Genomic DNA, 23,402 nt, shown 5'->3' with positions numbered 1-23,402 from the left:
TAAATCGTTTAGGATCGTACACATCAACATATCTATGTATTTCCTCATGTACAAACTGTGTAATAACCTGAACTGTTGGAGGACTTTAATACGTTATTGGATTTCAAATAAAACACCATGTAAATACATTTTTGAGGTGACAATCTCACGTCTGGGAAATTGGCGTGATCCGAGAAAAAACTCAAACTCACAATCGCGGATATCTGCACTATAATTGTATCTATACATTTCGGGATGGAACTTCTTTCCATTGTAATTATGCAGCATGACTGTGGTGTTAGCTACGAAGATAGGAGAGTGATTTATAGCAATTACTCTGAATGTGGATTTGTTCATTCGCACTATTGTGTTCCATGTAATCGTGGAGGAGACATTACTAACGATATTTGGCGAATGGATTTAATAAGTATTTTATTTACATTCCACGCCGTCATTTCATGGGATGGGACTTAATTGTATCTCCTTGATAACAGAATATGCTTCATGATTCGAAAATTATTGAGTTAATATAATATTTTGGGATTTTCAGTCAGTTAATGCGTGATGAATTTCCAAATTAATCTGGGCAAGTGATCGATTTTAATAACGTTAAGTACCTCTTTACATGTAAATACATTTTAAACAATCACCGATATGAAATTTGAGATTTATTTATTTCGAACGAATGATTCTTCTTTGATTAATCTAATTGTCAGCCAAAATAAATTTCGAATGTTTATCACATGTTGACCGACAAAGGAATAAAAGTCACACTGCAAATTATGTCTGCTAAACAAACAATATACTGAGTGAACCCGAACTCTATGACAAACATTTGGAGGTTGTTCACGGATACATCCTGAGTGTATTGGTATAACAGGCCCGTGGTCTCCGGTGGCCCGTTTGAGAGTCGTTCCATTTCGTTTGGATTTTTGCTTCAATTAACAATGTATCTGTATTGCAATAATAATAATAATAATAATAGTAATAATAATAATAATAATAATAATAATAATAATAATAATAATAATAATAATAATAATAATAATAATAATGTATTTGGTTTTCGCTTATCCTAAATGCTAGTTCCTGAGAGATGCCAGGGTGTCGTAATTTTGTCCCTCGGGTGTTCTTTAATGTGCCGGAAGCCAACGAAATGGAGTTGTTACTTTTAAAACATCTTTTACTGTACAGTGCACTGGCAGACCAGATTGAACACACTGTGATAAAAGTGTACGTGTTTCGTCTGAGAGTTATTGCATTACTCTGTATTTTGTGTTGCACGTTTTGGTTATTGCATATTGCAGGCATTTTTACTGTTGTGAATGTATTTTCACAGAAATAAGTTTGATTGAAGTAACAAACGGAATAAATCGTACTTACATTATTACTCTATAACGAGCCACCGGAGGCCACGTGTCTCTTATACCAATATACTCAGAATGTATCCGTGAACAACCTCCAAACGTTCGTCAGTGGAGTTCGGGTTCATCCTGTATATAGCTTATCGTAGGGCCCGGATTTAAAAAAAATGCATATGCGCATATGCAAACGCATATTTTGAACGTTACTGCATATTTTGAGCGTTAGTGCATATACGGACATATTTTTCTCTTATGTGTGCTCGAATATCTGAGATTCCTGAACAAAATGAAAAATTTAATGAACTTTGTTTGTTGTACATCCTTTCGCAACAAGAGAACCCTTCCCTGATCAAGGAAAAAGCTTTCAGTGTCGCAATAAAAGCAGGTAGACGGATAATGACGCTTTTCACAATTGCTATTTCCTTCTTTCTGACATTACTCTTTCCTTCTCCTTACAGTAGCCTTCCGAGATTTGCCTAAACAAGTGCGTTCTTCTGTTAACTTGCTCTTCGTCTGCTGCAGTATTTCACCTCATTAAATCCTAAAAATGCCTAAATTTTTGCCAGAAGAATGTTCCGAGCAGTCAGTGCTAGTGTTCAAGTATTACCCATTTATGTCCGTCGACTTAAAACGATCATTTTCAGCGTATAAATTAATTCTGGAACAGAAAGTTATTGACTGCTGAAAACATTGAAAAACTGTTGGAATTTAGACATGCATTGTTTTGCAAAGAATTAAACATGTTTATCAATTTAATACTGAGTTAAAATTAAACAATGCGTCTGGTAATTGTATTTTATTTTATTTTTAGTGCATATTTTCGTGCATATTTACAACATTTTTTGTGCTTATGAGCATGCATATATTCGAAGTTTTTAGTGCATATGAATCCGGGCCCTACTTACCAGAGACACCACCGGGTTATCCGAGAGGTACTACTCACACGCACATACATGGAACCGAATACCATACTACGATGTCTCTTGCACGTAACTGAAGCAGAAAAAGAGAATTATTTGCCCATTTTCGTTTCCAGACGATTGATCATTTCATTCCTTCTTTCCCACAGAGTCTCACCCATCCTCGATTTATTAATTAATACATCTTTCAAGACCTGACTTCCGGTCTCCATTCTCCCACTCTTCCTTTTATCACACAAGTTTTGTACGGTGATTCTTTGTCGGTTGCCTTTTCCTTCTTTCATTCCATCATGCATTCCTTTCCTACCACCTGAAACATTCACTCTACCAATATAAGATGGCTCTTCTCATTTTCCAACCATGAATAAATATAAACTCGTCGTGACCAATTTAGATCAAGTGGTGCAGGTAAGTAATTTGACATTCTAATTCCAATAACCCTTCAAAGCAAAATCTTTTTCATATCAGTCAAAATAAAGTATGTACATTTTACACTCCGCTATAAATTTCTATATTGATTATGATTCCTGTTAAAAATATGCTCATATCCATCTCTCACGAGACATAATATTTCTTGTCGAATTTTCTTTCCATGGAATTGCTTGTTGTACTCTAATTGTTGTAATGGTGTTGTTGGGTACTTACGTTTTAACTTACTTTATTATCACTTCTAATGCTAAGCTAGTAGTAAGCTCAACCTATAGTATTGTAAGCCGTAATGTTAACCACTGGATGTAATTAAGTTGTATGTGAATTTGTATATGATGATGCTGGATTTAGAATTTTAAACTAGTACTTAGTATTTCTAGTAATATTTCCTTTCCACGGAATTGCTTGTTGCTCTGTTGTTGTTGTTGGGTTATTGTGCTTTAACTTTACCTTATTATCACACTACTGTAAGTCACCATTGCCACCGGGATATTTATCAATTGCAATGCATTTCTTAATAATAATAATAATAATAATAATAATAATAATAATAATAATAATAATAATACTGTATTTACAGTACATCACGTCTTCTGATATGTGTTAAAATTAGTTACTTTCATCGATTTGTGTCAGTCTGATCACTAGTTTTGATAAAATGAAAATGGCTGAGCTGTTAGAACACCATTTCTTGTGCGGTCTATATGAAAGTGTTACTTGTAGGGTCATTTGCAGTTAGCGTTTCAGAGGACGCGGTATATTGATCCGTAATAAGCTTATGACCAGACTCAATGAAAAATGAGATACTACTGTACTTCAGGTTCATTTACTATTTCAAACATTGGAGAAGCGACGATTAAAGTAAAATCGTCATTATGTTCACTATCATCATTCTCGTGGTATTGTACAAAAGGACGATGTTTTATAGATTCTGTTACGTGAGGAGCCAAATTATTAAAGCAGAAACACCATTGGACGTTCACAACAAGGTACTTCTAAGTTTTTAATTTTAGTTTCTTGGCTGGCGTGTTAGCGCCATTCTAACACAATAGGTCTTCGGCGATGGTGAGATGGGAGCAGGTAAGATCTGTGATGGTAGCGGTCATGACTTTAATTAAGGTATTTACTAATGTGAAAATGGGTAACTACGGGACACCATCTTCAGGACTGCTGTATCTTTCCTAACTCGTCGACTAAATTTACAAACATATATCAATCTGGATTAAACTTGAAAATCTGAATATCTGCATTTAAAATGGAAATTATGAAAATTAACATTCATTAAATAAAATACACACTCGTCGAACCTTGTACTCACACTTACTTGTTACCTGCTTACTTACACATACGTTATTTGAAGGGCGCCAGCTGTCACTCAGTACAGCAATAATAGAATGAGACTCTTGACTATCTCTAGGGTGTGGGGTAATAAGCTTACTTTTGACAACATACCATATAAGTTCTGGGAAAAGGAGATTGGCGTTCGGTTTCCCCATTAATTTTGAGGTTAAGATATTTTACTTTCATTGAAATAAAACTATGAATTCGTTTGATAGAACAATATATATTCTTTAAATAATATATCAAAAAATAGTGAGTCTTGTTGCGATAAAACAGATGAGAATATGAAATTATGACATTGCAACTGAAAGAAACTAGGCATGAATTTGAATTCTTCTTGACCGGACATTTAACAATTTATACGAAATATTTCCCTCACTGATTCACTTGACTGTACCTTCAACACTTTAAGTGTAATTACGACGTAATCCATTGATCTGGTGTTTACTGTAGATGTGTCACGCCTAACTTGGTGATACATCCTTGTGACTGCTTCTTCTCCATATCATCTGACTTCTTTGTAAGTCAATATGGTATTACCTCTTGGCAGGTCCAGGGTTGCCCTCTCTGACTTCATGGTAAGCCCTTGCGTCCGTGTCTTCAACTGAGTGAGCGACCAACCTTTTGGTCTCACTCTCTCCATGACCAATAATTAATGGCTCACTGAGTCTGCTCCATCTCTCGTTCACACTCGTTCACTGACCAACTAAGGCCTCTTGATCTAGTAGACTTCTTCACTGTACTGCATCCGTATAACTAATGACTCACGCTACAATATGCACCCACCTTTTATAGACGTTGGTTGACACAGCTACGTAATCTCCAGAAATAACAATGACATACTCCCACCTACGCGACAGATATTACATCCAGTGGTGAAATAGCCCTGGGGCGGCTGACTCGCTGAGCGCATATCTAAATAAATACAATGCCGTAGCCATAAAGTGGGGATGACTTGGCAGAATCGCCACTAATCTTGCACAATGTCCCAACGTCACATCCAATCTCTGATATATACAACAATTCTCACTGTACAGGTATTGAGTGTTATCCTACACATACGTATATATGTATACATCTAAGTACAATCTTGCAAGCAACAGGCAATTGCAAAATCGAATTGAATAAAACGGATAATTACAATAATAGTAACAATATCACAGATAAAATAATAATAATACTGAAATAATAATAATAATAATAATAATAATAATAATAATAATAATAATAATAATAATAATAATAAAATACAGATAAAATCATACAATAATAAAAATACAGATATCATCTTGTAACGGGATTTGAACCGTTACAATTCGCCTCCCTCATAAATAAATCGAAGAACAAAGAATCGATTGATTTATGAACAAAATTATATATATAACACTGACACAGATAAACACTTTAAATGAGTATACAACAATAACTTTCTTTTTCAACATCCATACATTTTATAAAATATCAAAGGTATGAGAATTTTTCTCGCACATTGTCATCGCACATAACTGTCCACTGTCCCATTCTCATACAATATACAAGAGCATAGCCCTTAATTTAACACACACAAATAATTTTCAATCAATATACAACATTCTTCTCCTTTTTTTTAACATATCAAAATATTTTGTGAAAATTCACTTATATGAGAACTTTTCTTGCATATTGTTATCGCAGTAACTGTCCAATGTCCTGTTCTCCGTTTTTTTGTCACACAGAACATGACAATATAGCACTTATTCTTCCAATACACCAATACGACACTTGGTTCACACGCAAATCGCAGATGTTAGTTTTATTTTGCCAGTTTCTTACAAAAATTAATCATCTTATTTTCATCTTAACAAATCTCACGTGAAATACTTCTTTACATATACGTATAATACTATAAATACCGACAATGTCCCCTTCCTGAATTTAAAGAATATGCACACTTCCCGATACGGTTCACAATAGTGAAATACGCCTGACACAAAAAAATAACTTCAACATATTTCCCGCCTCTGCAGATGATGAAAATGGAGCTCTGAGTAGCACTCTGTCACTCAAACTGAATCAATTTTGCCCTTATTAACTTACATCTCTCAATAGATCACATCCTACTTGGCAACAATAATTAAAGGATTAATTCTATGGCTACAAGATGGTTCAATTTTTCCGTAATCCAGCATAATGTTTATTTGTTCTTAGACTTCACTAGCATTTTTAAGTTGAATGGGGTACTTACCTCCCACAAACGATCTATGGTCGTTTACTACAAATTTATGTCCATATACGTGTTCTTCCTCACTTACCACTAAATACATCTCGATGCTTACCTAACATCGAACACAATTACTCCTCCTGTAATTCACCCAAATTACCTCACGTCACTGCCTCATACCGACTATCCCTCGGATACTGGTCGTTATAGACACCTGACACACTTCAACACATTTCCTCTCACTTGGAACAACTTCACTTACCTCTCATATATTTCAAAGAACACACGTTATCAACACACTTACCTCAGACCATCATAATTAACACGTACTTCTTTGCCAGTTTCCTCACAGAACAAACACACACTACCTAAATTAAAGTCTATTCTACTTCCATGATTTGCAACCAAGTCAGCTCCTAAAATAACTGAATACACATGTTTTGGTACCACAAGGCGTGGCTGAAACTTACAATTATCTTCAATTTACTGGTACCGCTATCTTATTTACTCACTGTGACTTCCCCAACGGCTGTTATAATATCTAATAGTACCTTCACTTACCTTCTTCATATCACAATTTCCATCATCGGAGTTACTATCTCACTACTTACGTCATATACTCGGTATTATAAGTACTTACATCACTTAACAGAACACTTCTTACGTCTACCTTACTACTACTATTAATTACTTCATTATCTACGACAACGTCATTACTTAAATATCTCACTTAACATTACTTAGGTCACAATCACACTATACTCTTAAATCTACTTTCATTACATAACTACTTATACTAAATACCTGTTCATTTTCTACCTTCAACCTGTCCACTTACCGGTAACTTACCCGATTCCCTGTGAATCTGAAATACTCTGACTCGATAACGACTCCTGGATAACATTCATATTAAGACTATCATAGTCTCTCTGATAACTCAAACCCGTACGCCTCCCATCTTCCGATTCTCTCTGATTACTCCTCTGATCCTCTCTCTCATAACTTAAATACATACGCCTCCCATCTTCCGATTCTCTCTGATTACTCCTCTTACCTTCTCTCTCATAACTCAAATGCATACGCCTCCCATCTTCCGATTCTCTCCGATTACTCTTCTGACCTTCTCTCTCATAACTCAAATACATACGCCTCCCATCTTCCGATTCTCTCGGATTACTCTTCTGATCCTCTCTCTCACAACTCAAATCCATACGCCTCCCATCTTCTGATTCTCTCTCGTTACTCTTCTGACCACTATCACCATCAACACAACTATTAATCCTCTGCGGATCATGATCACCCCCTCTCCTCTGATACACGGCTAACATTTTCCCCCTTGTCTCTACTATACTACTTTCCCCAGACATCATGAGTTCTCTCTCACGCGCGCGCCCTTCCACACATTCCTTCCAAAGCCTGTCAATGAAATTTTCTGTAAATTCTCCCAAATTAGACATATTATCCCAGTACACTCGAAAACATATTTTACTTTCACCGATAAAAACATTAGACAAAATCTCCAACACATATTCCCATTCATTAATATTATTCCTCGACTTACTTGCAAATCTTTTCTCAACTACTTTTACAAATTCTGTAGTACTGAACTGTTTTCCAGAAAACTTGGTTAAATCACGATCCCTACTGAACAAACCACTCGCTACTATCACCTCTAAAGCTGTCTTACCTCTACCTTTCTGCCGTATCACTCCCTGGCAGTTCACAACTTCTTCTTCTTCTTCTTCCGCTGCTCTTTCAGCATTCTCTTCCACTATTCTCACGTCTTCCTGCAATTCTTCCTCTCTCTCACTCACCTGCTGTGATAGCGTTTCCTGTTCGTTCCGTAGTTCAGTTACCTTCACAAGTTTGCTTTCAATTTGTTCATTTCTACTAATCTGTTCCCCCGTATCTTCCCCAATTACATTGCAAATCTTGTCCAATCTTTTCTCGACTACCTCATGAATTTCTTCCCGATTACTCGAACTTTTATCACTTAATTCTTTGATATTCTCTGTACAAGTTCCTTTGACATGCTCAATTTGAGTATGAAGATCGCTCCGACTCGACTCCATTTCACCTTCAATTTCAACACACTCTTCATTTAGCTTATTTTCTAACTTAGATTCTAATTTAGATGTTTGATTATTTATCTCCAATATCTTAGTATCTATATTACTAATGATCGTATTACAATTTTCTTTATTACTGCCAATTAATTCTTCCATCTTACTACTCACAGAGTTAATATGTTTAGTAAAATTTTCGTTATTACTACTAATTAATTCTTTCATCTGTTTACTCCTATCTTCACAATAAATATCAATCGTTTCCTCCATCCGTTTATGACTTTTTTCACTGAGCTCGGTCATACTGGCCATCAGCAAATTAAAAAAATCTTGGTTCATTCCCCCCGCGATTTCCTTTTGAGTTTCAGTATGCTTCTCAATTTCTGCACTTTCATGAATTAACTCAGAAGCTTCCATCGTATTCACCTGTTCCCTATTCTGAATTTCACCTTGGATGTCCGCAGAAGCAATGACCTCGTCGTCACATGACTTGTTATTGTCTTCCTTGTCCATCTTTGGTTCACTAGTGATAGTACGCGATCTCAAATTAATTTCCCTCGTCAAATCCCTTGACATATCCCCAAAATACAAATATATATTCCAAAATCACACTCCTGACATTTACCGATAATGATTCCGTTGGCTTAAATTGTGCATACTCCTCCCAGAATGAACCTATGATATGCTGTCATTCAGAACAAATTCTGAATTTCTTCGAGTCCCACGTTGCGTCGACACTTTGTATCTTTCCTAACTCGTCGACTAAATTTACAAACATATATCAATCTGGATTAAACTTGAAAATCTGAATATCTGCATTTAAAATGGAAATTATGAAAATTAACATTCATTAAATAAAATACACACTCGTCGAACCTTGTACTCACACTTACTTGTTACCTGCTTACTTACACATACGTTATTTGAAGGGCGCCAGCTGTCACTCAGTACAGCAATAATAGAATGAGACTCTTGACTATCTCTAGGGTGTGGGGTAATAAGCTTACTTTTGACAACATACCATATAAGTTCTGGGAAAAGGAGATTGGCGTTCGGTTTCCCCATTAATTTTGAGGTTAAGATATTTTACTTTCATTGAAATAAAACTATGAATTCGTTTGATAGAACAATATATATTCTTTAAATAATATATCAAAAATAGTGAGTCTTGTTGCGATAAAACAGATGAGAATATGAAATTATGACATTGCAACTGAAAGAAACTAGGCATGAATTTGAATTCTTCTTGACCGGACATTTAACAATTTATACGAAATATTTCCCTCACTGATTCACTTGACTGTACCTTCAACACTTTAAGTGTAATTACGACGTAATCCATTGATCTGGTGTTTACTGTAGATGTGTCACGCCTAACTTGGTGATACATCCTTGTGACTGCTTCTTCTCCATATCATCTGACTTCTTTGTAAGTCAATATGGTATTACCTCTTGGCAGGTCCAGGGTTGCCCTCTCTGACTTCATGGTAAGCCCTTGCGTCCGTGTCTTCAACTGAGTGAGCGACCAACCTTTTGGTCTCACTCTCTCAATGACCAATAATTAATGGCTCACTGAGTCTGCTCCATCTCTCGTTCACACTCGTTCACTGACCAACTAAGGCCTCTTGATCTAGTAGACTTCTTCACTGTACTGCATCCGTATAACTAATGACTCACGCTACAATATGCACCCACCTTTTATAGACGTTGGTTGACACAGCTACGTAATCTCCAGAAATAACAATGACATACTCCCACCTACGCGACGGATATTACATCCAGTGGTGAAATAGCCCTGGGGCGGCTGACTCGCTGAGCGCATATCTAAATAAATACAATGCCGTAGCCATAAAGTGGGGATGACTTGGCAGAATCGCCACTAATCTTGCACAATGTCCCAACGTCACATCCAATCTCTGATATATACAACAATTCTCACTGTACAGGTATTGAGTGTTATCCTACACATACGTATATATGTATACATCTAAGTACAATCTTGCAAGCAACAGGCAATTGCAAAATCGAATTGAATAAAACGGATAATTACAATAATAGTAACAATATCACAGATAAAATAATAATAATACTGAAATAATAATAATAATAATAATAATAATAATAATAATAATAATAATAATAATAATAATAATAATAATAATAATAATAAAATACAGATAAAATCATACAATAATAAAAATACAGATATCATCTTGTAACGGGATTTGAACCGTTACACTGCCAACGTGACGGTGGTGTTCGAACTCGCCATCTCCATAAAACAAACTTACAGCTACATGACCCGTACTACGTTACCGACTCGATCAATTTTGAAAGCTTTAATCCAGTTCCCCTACCTAGTTGTGTGATATCAGTGTAATTTCGCGACCTTCACTGCTCTACTTGAAAGTTGAAATAAAATACCAAACTCTTCATACAAAATAAATGTCACTGATACTAGAATCTAATTAATACTTGATAATTTACAGACTAGCCTTCGCTACTCACAGAGGCTCAGCCGCTTGCAGTGAGGGAATATTCGCACCCCCTCGTACAGCATATCTCCACCCCCATCACAACTTACGGTGTACCAAAAATAATATGACATGTACGTAGGGGAAGGTACGAAAGCTAAATGTAATATCCATGTTCTTTCACTCACGGACGGATAAAGGAACGATAATTTTCGACTGAATTATTAAAGGCAATTGACTGTTCTTAAATAAACATATTACCACTCTCACTTCATTGATTTTTTACAACTGGCTTTGCGTCACACTGTCTTATGGCGACGATGGGACAGGAAAGGGCTAGGAGTGTTAACGAAGTGGCCATGGCCTTAATTAATTTGCCTGGTGTAAAAATGGGAAACCACCGAAAACCATGTTCAGAGCTGCTGACAGAGGGGTTCGAACCACTATCTTCCGAATGCAAGCTCACAGGCACGCACCGCTAACCGCACGGCCAATTCGCTCTGTCTTCCTTGTTACCTCCATCATAAATTCATCAAATACCATTTTAAATCTTCTTGCTTTTTTACTGTGAAGTTGTGTAACAGTAGTTCGCCTTCATACCAGCGTACTTATAATATCGAATCACAGTACTTCCATAATCATAAGCTTCCGTGGCTCAGGCGGCCTCTCACCGCTGGATACCGTGGTTGAAATCCCGGTCACTCCATGTGAGATTTGTGCTGGGCAAAGCGGAGGTGGGACAGATTTTTCTTCGGGTACTCCAGTTTTCCCTGTCATCTTTCCTTCCAGCAACACTCTCGAATATAATTTCATTTTACCTGTCAGTCATTAATCATTGCCCCAGAGGAGTGCGAGAGGCTTCGGCAGCCGGCACAATTCCTATCCTCGCCGCTAGATTGGGGCTTCATTCGTTCCATCCCTGACCCGGTACTGACTGGAAAACAGGTTGTAGGTTTTCATTGAGTACTTCCATAATAATCTTACAGTCCACATTAGGGCTAAAACTAGTAAGGTAAACTATAAATCTCTATCCACAGGGTACAAATTGACATCTCTAGCCAAATTTTTTAATACGTTGAGGTTAGGATGAAATTTTTCTACAATTTTCTTTGCACCGACATAGATAGGTCTTACGGCGACGATGGGATAGGAAAGGGCTAGGAGTATCAAGGAAGCGGCCGTGGTATTAATTAAGGTACAGCCCCACCATTTGACTGGTGTGAAAATGGGAAACACGGGAAACCATCTTCAGGGCTGCCGACAGTGGAGTTCGAACCCACTATCACCCGAAAGCAAGCTCACACCTGTGGGACCCTAACCACACGGTCAACTCGCTCGGTATTAGGATGGAAAGGGATTTATATCGGCACAAGCGAACCATGGAAAAATCAGTTCTAGGATGATCGGAGGAGTGACATTTTCCTCTTTTCTCCGTCCTCAGAATATACATAAGGCTGATTCTATACTATTCAAACCCTAATACCAAGACTGTAAATTCTTAGACCATAGCACATTTCGAACTCTGCTATTTGCTATTTGTTTTACGTCGCACCGACACAGATAGGTCTTATGACGACGATGGGATGGGAAGGGTCTAGGAGTAGGAAGTAAGCTGCCGTGGCCTTAATTAAGGTGCAGCCCCAATATTTGCCTCCTGTGAAAGTGGGAAACCACGGAAAACCATCTTCAGGGCTGCCGACAGTGGGGCTCGAACCCACTATCTCCCGGATGCAAGCTCACAGCTGCGCGCCTCTAACCGCACGGCTTACTCGCCCGGTACAGAACAAATTAACAAACTAAGTGAAGGTATAGGATTCCTCCTTCACAGGACATGAAAAGTCTCCACTACTTGGTATGACGCTATACAAACAGGTCAGCCGCGATAAACTACACTTTGTGTGTATTCCCGCTAATAATTTTATTGATAATAAAATAAAATAAAAGAAAGATTTATCTGATAAGACAACAGGGCTTGTACCAGTTGCTTTTTTAAATGATTAAAATAAGTCCTAGTTTCAGCCACCTAAAAGGGAATAATAATATAATGTTTTCTCCACAAATTGGGGCGGGGGCGACCGCACCCCCTCGTCCCCCTAGTCGCCGCTACTGCATTTATAAAGATCGGAATGCGACAAGAAATGCCTGGCGTGAATTTACTTAGAAATGAAACCAGATTTTTATCTAATTTAAGACAAAGAAAAAAATTTGTTTGGTAATTTAAGTGTATTTTCAGTACATTATATATAGTGTATATTATTACATAATACAGATTCACAAATATATACTTATGATACAATTTTGCAGTTTAATGTTCAGCCACCAACTACTAATATTAAGAAATTATCCTATTATTAAAATGACCCTCTTGTATGACTAGCATCAAGACATGCACTGAGCTTCCCGCGGCAAAAAACCGTACGGCAAAAAGATCGTTGTAATGTGAAAGCAACATCTCCACGGCAAAGAGCCGTGCGGTTTTTTTGCCGTACGGTCGAAACCGTGTAGCGTGAAAGGAGCCTAACGGTCCTGGTCATTTCTTCTCTATGTATTCGGCAGATAAGTAGGTTGACATGCTCCTCGTCCACGGTGAAGCAATACAGAACATACAGGAAGCACAGCGCCTGTACCAGGGAAGATTTCCATACAGGTAACAACCAAACGCAAATACGTTTAGGAGGGTGGAGCGACGTTTGCGTATAACTTCGTTACTTTCCCGAACAGGTCCTGTTAGAGAGGCACCAGTTACGTCCGATGAATCTGCTGAGATGGTTTTGGACAATTTTTGGGAGAATCCTTACACGAGTACCCGGGCAGTAGCACAACAAACCAACATCAGCCATTCGTCTGTTGTGGGGATATTGAATTCCTGTTTTTTCGTCCGTATCACCTACAACTACATCATGAACTCCACGGACGAGATTTTGAAACTCGTGTTAATTCCTGTGCGTGGATATTGACGCATGTGGCAAATAATCCAGCGATTGTATCTCACATTTTATTTTCGTACGAGGCACGATTTCATAATAATGGCTCCGTGAATCGTCATAATATGCACTACTGGAGTGTTGAAAATCTCCACTGGGTAAGGCAGGCAGCGTTTCAGGCACGATGGGGTGTGTGTGATATACTGGGTGATCACCTAATTTGACCAAATTTCTTTGAGGATAATTTGACAGGAGCCCGGTACCTACAGTTTCTTCAAGACCAACTACCATTTCTGATAGGGGATATGCCCCTGGGTGATCGTGTAACCATGTGGTATCAACACGACGGAGCTCCCCCTCACATGTCAGCAGATGTTCGCAACTACCTGAATGTTACACATCCCGGTCAGTGGATAGGATGGGGAGGACCTGTCACCTGGCCAGGTAGATCGCCCAATTAGACGTCACTGGACTTCTTCCTACGGGGCTATTTGAAGGATATAGTGTACGTTCAGCAGCCGTAAAATCCTGAAAGCCTTCAAAACCTTATTACGGAAGCCTGTGAATCCGTAACACCTACAATGCTACAAAGAGCCCGATTGGCAATTTAACGGCGTGCTGAAACATGCATCACTGCAGAAGGTTATCGATCCGAATACTTACTGCGCTAACAGTCTGTTGCTCAGTCAAGTGGATTCAAACCCCCAACCATTTCCTCCTCGTCCTGCCCTGCTTATAAAACATCCACATAAGCAGCCCTAATGACCTAGAACAGTGCCAAAATGATTAACTAAGTAAATAAATAAATCAATTCTTCTTCTTAATCTGTTTATCCTCCAGGGTTGGCTTTTCCCTTGGAATCAGTGAGGGATCCCACCTCTACCAAATCAAGGGGAGAATGACCAGTACCTCGCCCAGGCGGCCTCACCTGCTATGCTGAACAGGGGCCTTGTGGGGGGATGGGAAGATTGGAAGGGATAGACAAGGAAGAGGGAAGGAAGCGTCCGTAGCCTTAAGTTAGGTACCATCCCGGCATTTGACTGGAGGAGAAATGGGAAACCACGGAAAACCACTTCCAGAATGGCTGAGGCGGGAATCGAACACACCTCTACTCATTTGACCTCCCGAGGCTGAATGGACCCCGTTCCATCCTTCGTACCACTTTTCAAATTTCGTGGCAGAGCCGGGAATCGAACCCGAGCCTTGGGGGGTGGCAGCTATAACACTAACCACTACCCCACAGAGGCGGACAATTAATTAATTAAATAACACACGACGTGAGGGCATTCGGATACATTGGCTCTGTGGTTGATTCTCGAAGTACAAACTGCGTATCAAATTTACAGGCTCAAGGGGGATTCGAACCCACCTACCAATGGCAGCTGTATTAACAGCACCACACTTACCCTATGACACCACGGCAACTCCAGCAAGTTGGTTTCCCGAAAGCATACTAGATAATCTAGTACTTCCGCTTCACAAATGCACACACGTTTTCTATCAGTATGCCATCGCTTTTAGCGTTCATTTCATACCCTGTTGAAAGCTCATAATTGCCACGTACTTTTTACATAACCGTATGGCAGTTTGATGCATTGTGTAAATGCCTGTCGCATACGGTACATGTTTTTGCTATTTTGCTTTACGTCGCACCGACACATATAGGTCTTTTGGCGACGATGGGATAGAAAAGGCCTAGGAATGGGAATGAAGCGGCCGTGGCCTTAATTAAGGTACAGCCCCAGCATTTGCCTGGTGTGAAAATGGGAAACAACGGAAAATCATCTTCAGGGCTGCCGACAATGGGATTCAAACCTACTATCTCCCAGATACAAGCTCACAGCTGCGCGCTCCTAACCGCACGGCCAACTCGCCCGGTGGTACACGTTTTTGCAAAGGTAATAGTGCAGTGAGTGATTAAGGCGATTGTTGCTTAGTATACGACAAAGGAGAATAAACCGTAACGACACCAGTGACGTTCAGTGGGATGCCTAACAGCATAAAACGTCAGGCGCGGCTCACTCACCCGGTATATCTATGCTGAGCTATCTAGAAGGAGGCATTAAGTCAGGCGTGCTCTCAGCTGTGTCTCCCTCCTAAGTGATACTAAGAAAACTAAAATGGTTAGAAGGCTGAAATTCGCACCAGGTATACGTTACAAAAACTAAACAATAATGACCACCTTAGTTGAACTGTTTAGTGAACAATACGTCATCAGTAATGCGAATGAATTTTCACCATTTTGACGAATACAAAGGAATATTACCTCTATCTAGAACCACGAGATAGAAGTATTGCCACTGAATTTGTGAAGTGACCTCTAACAAATTTTGATCGTGGATATCAGTTCGTAAGCATTTCCATGGTAGAGATATGATTCGAGCAGGGTGGAATTCTGCATGCTTGTTTCTTTCTCAACAAAATGTATCTCATTCATTGAGGTGAGATTATCACTTTGATGCAAGTAGCGAGATGAACATCATCCTCTACAGTGTACAACTGTACAACTGTATACATCAACATGTTCGTTTCAAATTTTGAATTGCTTTTCACAGAGTAATTTCAATCAGTCAATCAATCAATACTGATCTGCATTTAGGGCAGTCGCCCAGGTGGCAGATTCCCTATCTGTAGCTTTCCTAGCCTTTTCCTAAATGATTTCAAAGAAATTTGGAAATTTATTGAACGTCTCCCTTGGTAAGTTATTCCAATCCCTAACTCCCCTTCCTATAAATGAATATTTGCCCCAGTTTGTCCTCTTGAATTCCAACTTTATCTTCATATTGTGATCTTTCCTACTTTTATAAACGCCATTCAAACTTATTCGTCTACTAATGTCATTCCACGCCATCTCTCGGCTGTCAAAGATAGAATCACGTACTAGTTGAATATATATGACCGAGCGAGTTGGCCGTGCGGTTATAGGCGCACAGTTGTAAGCTTGTATTCAGGAGATAGTGGATTCGAACCCCACTGTCGTCAGTCCTGAGTATGGTTTTCCATGGTTTAATAATTTCAGACCAGGCAAATACTGGGGCTGTACCTTAATTAAGGCCACGGCCGATTCCTTCCCACTCCTAGTCTTTTCCTGTCCCATCGTCGCCGTAGGACTTGTCCGTGTCGTTGCGATGTAAAGCCAGTTGCATTTAATATTTATTGAACCCTTGGTGGTCCATAGCCAGCCCCGTGGTATAGGGGTAGCGTGCCTGCCTCTTACCCGGAGGCCCCGGGTTCGATTCCCGGCCAGGTCAGGGATTTTTACCTGGACCTGAGGGCCGGTTCGAGGTCCACTCAGCCTACGTGATTAGAATTGAGGGGCTATCTGACGGTGAGATGGCGGCCCCGGTCTAGAAAGCGAAGAATAACGGCCGAGAGTCTTCGTCGCGCTGACTACACGACACCACGTAATCTGCAGGCCTTCGTGCTGAGCAGCGGTCGCTGGGTAGGCCAAGGCCCTTCAAGGGCTGTAATGCCATGTGGTTTGGGTTTGGTTTGGTTTTGGTGGTCGATAAAGGATACCTACCTTCCTTACGTATCAGCAATTAGCATGAGATCTGTATCTTGGGTCGTTACGGGCTCTTCGCCGCTTGCTAACGTAAGGTGGGGTTTCATATTATAGAATCTAGCTACTCGAATGAAAGGTCTATTCAAGAAATATTTTTTGTTTATTAAAGAAATAACGAGGAAAATTTTAGAAATCAATATATAGTTTGAACTCATATTGTCGTCCGACTCGTTGGCCGAATGGTCAGTGCACTGGCCTTCGGTTCAGAGGGTCCCGGGTTCGATTCCCGGCCGGGTCGGGGATTTTAACCTCCATTCGTTAATTCTAATGACCCGGGGGCTGGGTGTTTGTGCTCTCCCCAACATCCCTGCAACTCACACACCACGCATAGCACTATCCTCCACCACAGTAACACGCAGTTACCTATACATGCCAGATGCCGCCCACCCTCATCGGAGGGTCTGCCTTACAAGGGCTGCACTCGGCTAGAAATAGCCACACGAAATTATTATTATTCATATTGTCCAATCAACACCACAATAATTGCAATGCAGAGGAGCAGAATACTGGTTTTAACCTTTGACTTAACTGCCTGATGGGCATCCTTACTAGAAACCATTGTCACAAATTATGAATGAAGAAAAGCAAGTCTGGAAATCCTCAAATTCGGCTTCCATGTGAGACTGCATGTACCATCATAATGATTCGTGATGGTCCAGCCCTCGTAACACGAACTCTGGACCTGGGTATAATTAAGGCAGTCCAATCGGTGTGTGCCACACAGTGGTTGTATGGCATGGACCCTTAAATGAATCGATGTGACCTGCGACTATGTCATGGACCGACATCTACACTTCTAATTTACTTTAAAGACATTGTGGATGATGACCACAAGGAAAATTATGCTATAGTGGCATATGGCCTTAATCTAAGTCACTGAGGTTGATGACCTCATGACTGTCCAATTTTCTAAGCTGAAGGCTAATCACAATTAAGTTACATCGGGTGATGACCAAAGTTTCCACTTTAATAATACCAGCACATTTAATGCTCAATCAATCAATGTCAAATAATACCACAACAATAACAACAACGCTCACAATACTTTGTGGCAGGAAAGTCCATTACCTTCGGACATGTCCCCTTAAGCGTTACGTTAATATTTGAACTTTCCCAGAAAAATAAACTAAGATTTCCAGAATGCAACTTCAAGTTATTCACTTGGTTCTAAGTTATTTCGCAAATACGGTTTCCACTGAGTTTAATAATTTAATAAATTTAAATTATTTTATGAATCTTAATTAACAACAAATTCTATGCTCGCGGACGAATGGTTTTTTTAACAAGTCCCTACTCAAATTCTGACGTAATTAATTTTAATTCTTTCATAATTCCTGAAGGATGTTCATCGTCGTCTGTTATCGTGCAGCTGGAAGAAAATTTACATCATTTATTTCCAGTATTATATCTTGTTTCATGACATCACACTGTAAGTTTACTCTAACACTGGCAATTATTAATAGTTGATAACCCTAATAATTAAGTACAAAACAAAAATCTGCATAAGTAACTCGCCGTAAAATGTAAGCCAATTACTATGTCATATCCCATCATGACATTTTCATAAAGCTTCGTGCACCCCTCAAAAATAAATCATTCACTCCTACCATCACTCTGTTTTGGACACCCTGAAATTGGCTAACTTCGGTCACTATAGTCTAACTTCTTGGTTTCAAATATACATTCAGATCTCGGTTAAACAAATTACTATTATCTAATAACCTACACGTTACTCCCGGATGAGAATTTCAACTAGTTCTCGCACATTTTACGATCTCCGTTCTAAAGAATACAATCTCATTTTCAACACGTAACATGCAGCACAAATACCACTATCTCCGAGCGGCGAACTCGAGCAGCTGGCGGCATCGGAAACAAGCGACTCTCCTTGTCAGTGCTTTGAAATAAAACACCTGTCCTATATTCACGTTTAACTGGTCTCACAAGAATGAAATCTTCGACTTTGCAAATAAAATTATAAATACGAAATTCTTGACCCAAACAGATATGCACATAGATTTACTTTTAAGATGTCATTCAATAATTATACACGTCGCAAATTAACACTTACATTGATTCTATCACACTTTTCCATCTCAAACATTATACAAATATCTTTCTCGGGGTCACGCAGAAATCCCTGCATCATTACAGGCTTCCAATCACCTGATTCACAAATCCTACCTCAATTCATACGACAAATCTAACCTCTTGTCTCAAACTCGACAAATCTCACTGACAAAAGAATGGAATAATAATCCTTCGAATCCACGACGCATAATTACGCACAAATACTTTAATAATGAGCAACTTCGCATAACATGATCTCGTATTTTTTAAAACTGGATTTTCACAAAAATGACTGACAAACTATACTGTTACTTGTTGACAATCAGACACAGTTTAAACGGACATAAAATAGCATTACCCTTCGTGACAGATATTCACCGATCTTCATTACTCAACACGACAGCGCGCTTACACCCGATTGAAAATGGGTAACCACGGATATCTTGTACCATCTCCATCATAATTCAAACAGAAAAATTTTACGTCAGGTAAAAATATCTTAATTTGACACCACAAAATATAGGCAATAACTTCACCGAAGTGACGATCTACTTTGGACATGATATCACTTCGTAACCCTCATTACTGACTATTTACAACACATTACACGGCACTCGTAATAATTTATAAAATTTATCCAAGCCGAAAAAGAAAACAGATGACCTTTCGTCATATTTCTGACATTCACGAAACAAATAGGTGACTAAACTGCGTCATGAATACCCATTACAAATACATATAAGTTTGATATCATAAAACAAGATATAAAAGGCAGTGAGATGGCTTTACAATTACCTTAACTGCACGTCAGCTTCCATTTTGGCTCACCAGCAACCCTCTGGTATTTATTTAGTCATTTTAATACTTCTGACCTCACATTTGGTTTTATTCATGTTTCTTTCCTGAAAAGTAAAGCATAAAAAAGAAATGCCCTTCATTCGGTGTTTTCGCTGATCGCACTCGAATGATCTGATTTGTTGCCCGCACACGAAGTACTTTTCTTTACAACACAATATATTATAATTTCACCAATACTACTTCGGTACCTTGACCGTCTTTACATCAGATTAATTCTGTGATGAACAACTACCTCCACTTGGAGACAAGACCCCGGCCACCTCGGCCAAAATCTATATTTGCTGGACTTAGTCTATTTCTCGACGATCGATTGATTCTACAGTATAACCCTCTCTCGCGAGCTTCAATGATACAATGCAGGGTGATTTCAAGATGGCGTCCCCTCTTATTTAGATTCTGTCCCCCCTCTCAGGCATTTTTTCTTGTCGCCAAGAAAATTTCCATACTTTTCGCGACTTTGTGGAAATGTATTTAAAACAGGTTTTGATGTAACCAAATGTTTGCTAACCTGCTGGTGACATTGATCATGATCATTTAAAATCATCACATACCAAATTAACTGATTAATTGACCTCATTAAATAGGACTATATTCTGACTACTCAGCGTGGGTAAAATAGACACGCGCGTCCTTCATGAAATATTCATGGAAATGGCTTAGCAATCTCTAATCAGTCTTACTAAAGACCAATTGTCTTACAGATAATTACATGACACTCATTATACTACGTTCATTGCTAATTCCTTTATTTAATATACTTAACCAAAACTTTCTTCTGTGTCCATCCACCTTCAACACGTACGGATGACGTCACATCTCATAGCGTGGGAAAGAAAGCAGCCATCTTCCTGCCTCGTGTCGCCTCTGTGATATAAATATATATTCGATCTTCTCATTACGATTGACATGCGGCCTCATGTGGTAACTTTAAGACTCAAATTTCTTGGGACACATAGGTCATGGGTTCAATATGTATAAATATATTTGTGATTTGCGGCAAATTTTGTGCATTAGCATGAGGATAAATGTAATGATGTTTCAATATCCTGACCGATCCCTTCAGTACTCTGAGGGCAATGATGTGGATTACATATTTTTTGATATTGAGTCTGTTGCAAAAATCGACAAAGAAAAGCGTAATCGTGCCTCTTACTCCGACTATAAGCCGCAAAGCTTCAAGTGTCTTAAGGTGATATTTATTAAGATAATACCGCATCCACGGATTTTGATTGTTTTCTCTCTTTGTCGACTTCTATATTTATGTATTATTATGCGTTGCATCAGTCAATAATCTCACGCTAGGGTCAATTATTTACCCACTTTTTGATTTATCATCCTGTAATATGATAATATTGATACAATAGTCTGACTCCTTGGTTGAATGTTCATAGCAGTGGCCTTGGTTCTGAGGGACCCGGGTTCGATTCTCGGCCGGGCCGCGGATTTAAACCGCGTTTGGTTAACTCATCTAGGATGGAACTGTGTGTTCGTGACCGACGTAATTTTCATATCCATTTATATACAACATATTACACTACAAACCACTACAGAAACACGCAGTAGTAAATACTGTACATCGCTCCACATATGGCTGGCATCAGGAAAGGTATCCGGCCGTAAAAAAGGCCAATAATAATAATAATAATAATAATAATAATAATAATAATAATAATAATAATAATAATAATAATAATAATAACAATAATAATAATAATAATAATAATAATAATAATAATAATAATAATAATAATAATAATAATAATAATAATAATAATAATAATAATGTCCGGCCTCGTGGCTGAATAATCAGCGTAGTAGCTCTTAGTTCTGTGGGCCCCAGATTCGATGCTTGGCTGGGTCTGGTATTTTAACTTGGTCCAGTTAATTTCTTTAGCTCGGGGGCTGGGTGCTTGTGTTCGTCATAATACAAATCTTCATTTACGTACTAAACTTCTCACTGCAAATCACTACAGAAACACTCAATAACGAATATATCTCTCCACAAGGGGTTGGTGCCAGGAGGCGTATCCGATCATAAAATTGGGATAAATTCATAAGAATTGCCGGCCTCAGGTAACTGGGAAAATAACTTGAGGAATAATAATAATAGTAATAATAATAATAATAATAATAACCATAATTCCCTACGACGCGACGTTGGATACGCTATAAATTCAATACCACGTTATATGGAATGATTCGACTGACTAGTAACATTCTTACAAATGCCTATAGAAAATCAAGGAACAAATATATCAGCTCTAAGAGGTGTTGTTTGACAATTTTGTCTGGTGTTATACCATTTCTGTTGCTATTCCAGATCCCCCACGAGCAGTATACCTGGAGGTGGACGGTAGAAGACTGGATAAGAATAAAGTGTTACTGCCCGTCAGAGAAGGAGCTCCTCTTACCGTTACCTGTGTTGTCGAGGGCGGCCTACCAACTCCAGAACTGAACTGGAGACTCACGCTGGATAACCGGCTACCCCAGCCGGAACTGAATGTCACTCTAGTCGAAGATGTGCCCCAGTATATTCGCAGCGATATTAGACTTGACGCAGTGGAGCGCGCGGATCAAAACGCTTCTGTCATGTGCCTTGTCTACCACGTGACTCTGACAGAACCGATCAACGTTACTCTTCTCCTTGATGTTCAGTGTAAGTTGAATTTAAATTACGAATGAATGCATGCCTTAAATACTGTAGTTGGCAGTGGAGTTGAAATTTTAAGAATAATAGTAGGTTCGAAGATATTCTAACGGCATAAATACACTGGTGTACTCAGCTGATCCTACACAGTTCACTTCACTAAGGCGTTATTTAATTATGTTTCAAGGACTTTCTATCGCTCTCTTCACTATGGGAGACTAATTTGCTTCGCTATGCTTCAGCATCTTTCAATGCCGTATTTCTAATTGTTTTGATTTTATGTACATTCGTTCATCAAGAATATCGAGATACATGCCCGAAACTGTACTCGAACTGTTTCTATGACTCTTTCCAATAGGATACATTAACTGCACTTTTCACAACTCTTACTCTGCCAGAAAATATTCTACCACGTATCTGAATGTCCATAGACAAATGAGAACTATAGAACTGGAGCCACAGCAGTTCGTGATATCATTCGTTGGGCTGTGGAGGAAAGTATTACTCTATTCCAAGGATCTTCTATGGAATTCAGAAGACCAGGTCTTTCGACGAAAACACTCCA

The 23,402-nt window shown here is 38.8% G+C and overlaps 1 protein-coding gene across 1 annotated transcript in view; it reads left to right on the top strand.

The window, feature by feature from the left end:
* The window catches only part of LOC136863747 (MAM domain-containing glycosylphosphatidylinositol anchor protein 1), a 141,681-nt gene that overhangs the window by 7,157 nt on the left and 111,122 nt on the right, over positions 1-23,402 (top strand). The window contains exon 3 of the mRNA XM_068226064.1: positions 22,511-22,846. Coding sequence (XP_068082165.1) covers positions 22,511-22,846 — 336 coding nt within the window. The remainder of the gene's footprint in view (positions 1-22,510; positions 22,847-23,402) is intronic.

Source organism: Anabrus simplex, chromosome 2 (assembly GCF_040414725.1).
Source record: "Anabrus simplex isolate iqAnaSimp1 chromosome 2, ASM4041472v1, whole genome shotgun sequence".
Classification (NCBI taxonomy): domain Eukaryota; kingdom Metazoa; phylum Arthropoda; class Insecta; order Orthoptera; family Tettigoniidae; genus Anabrus; species Anabrus simplex.
Note: the sequence above shows the minus strand (reverse complement) of the source record. Positions and strands in the feature narration are given on the sequence as shown.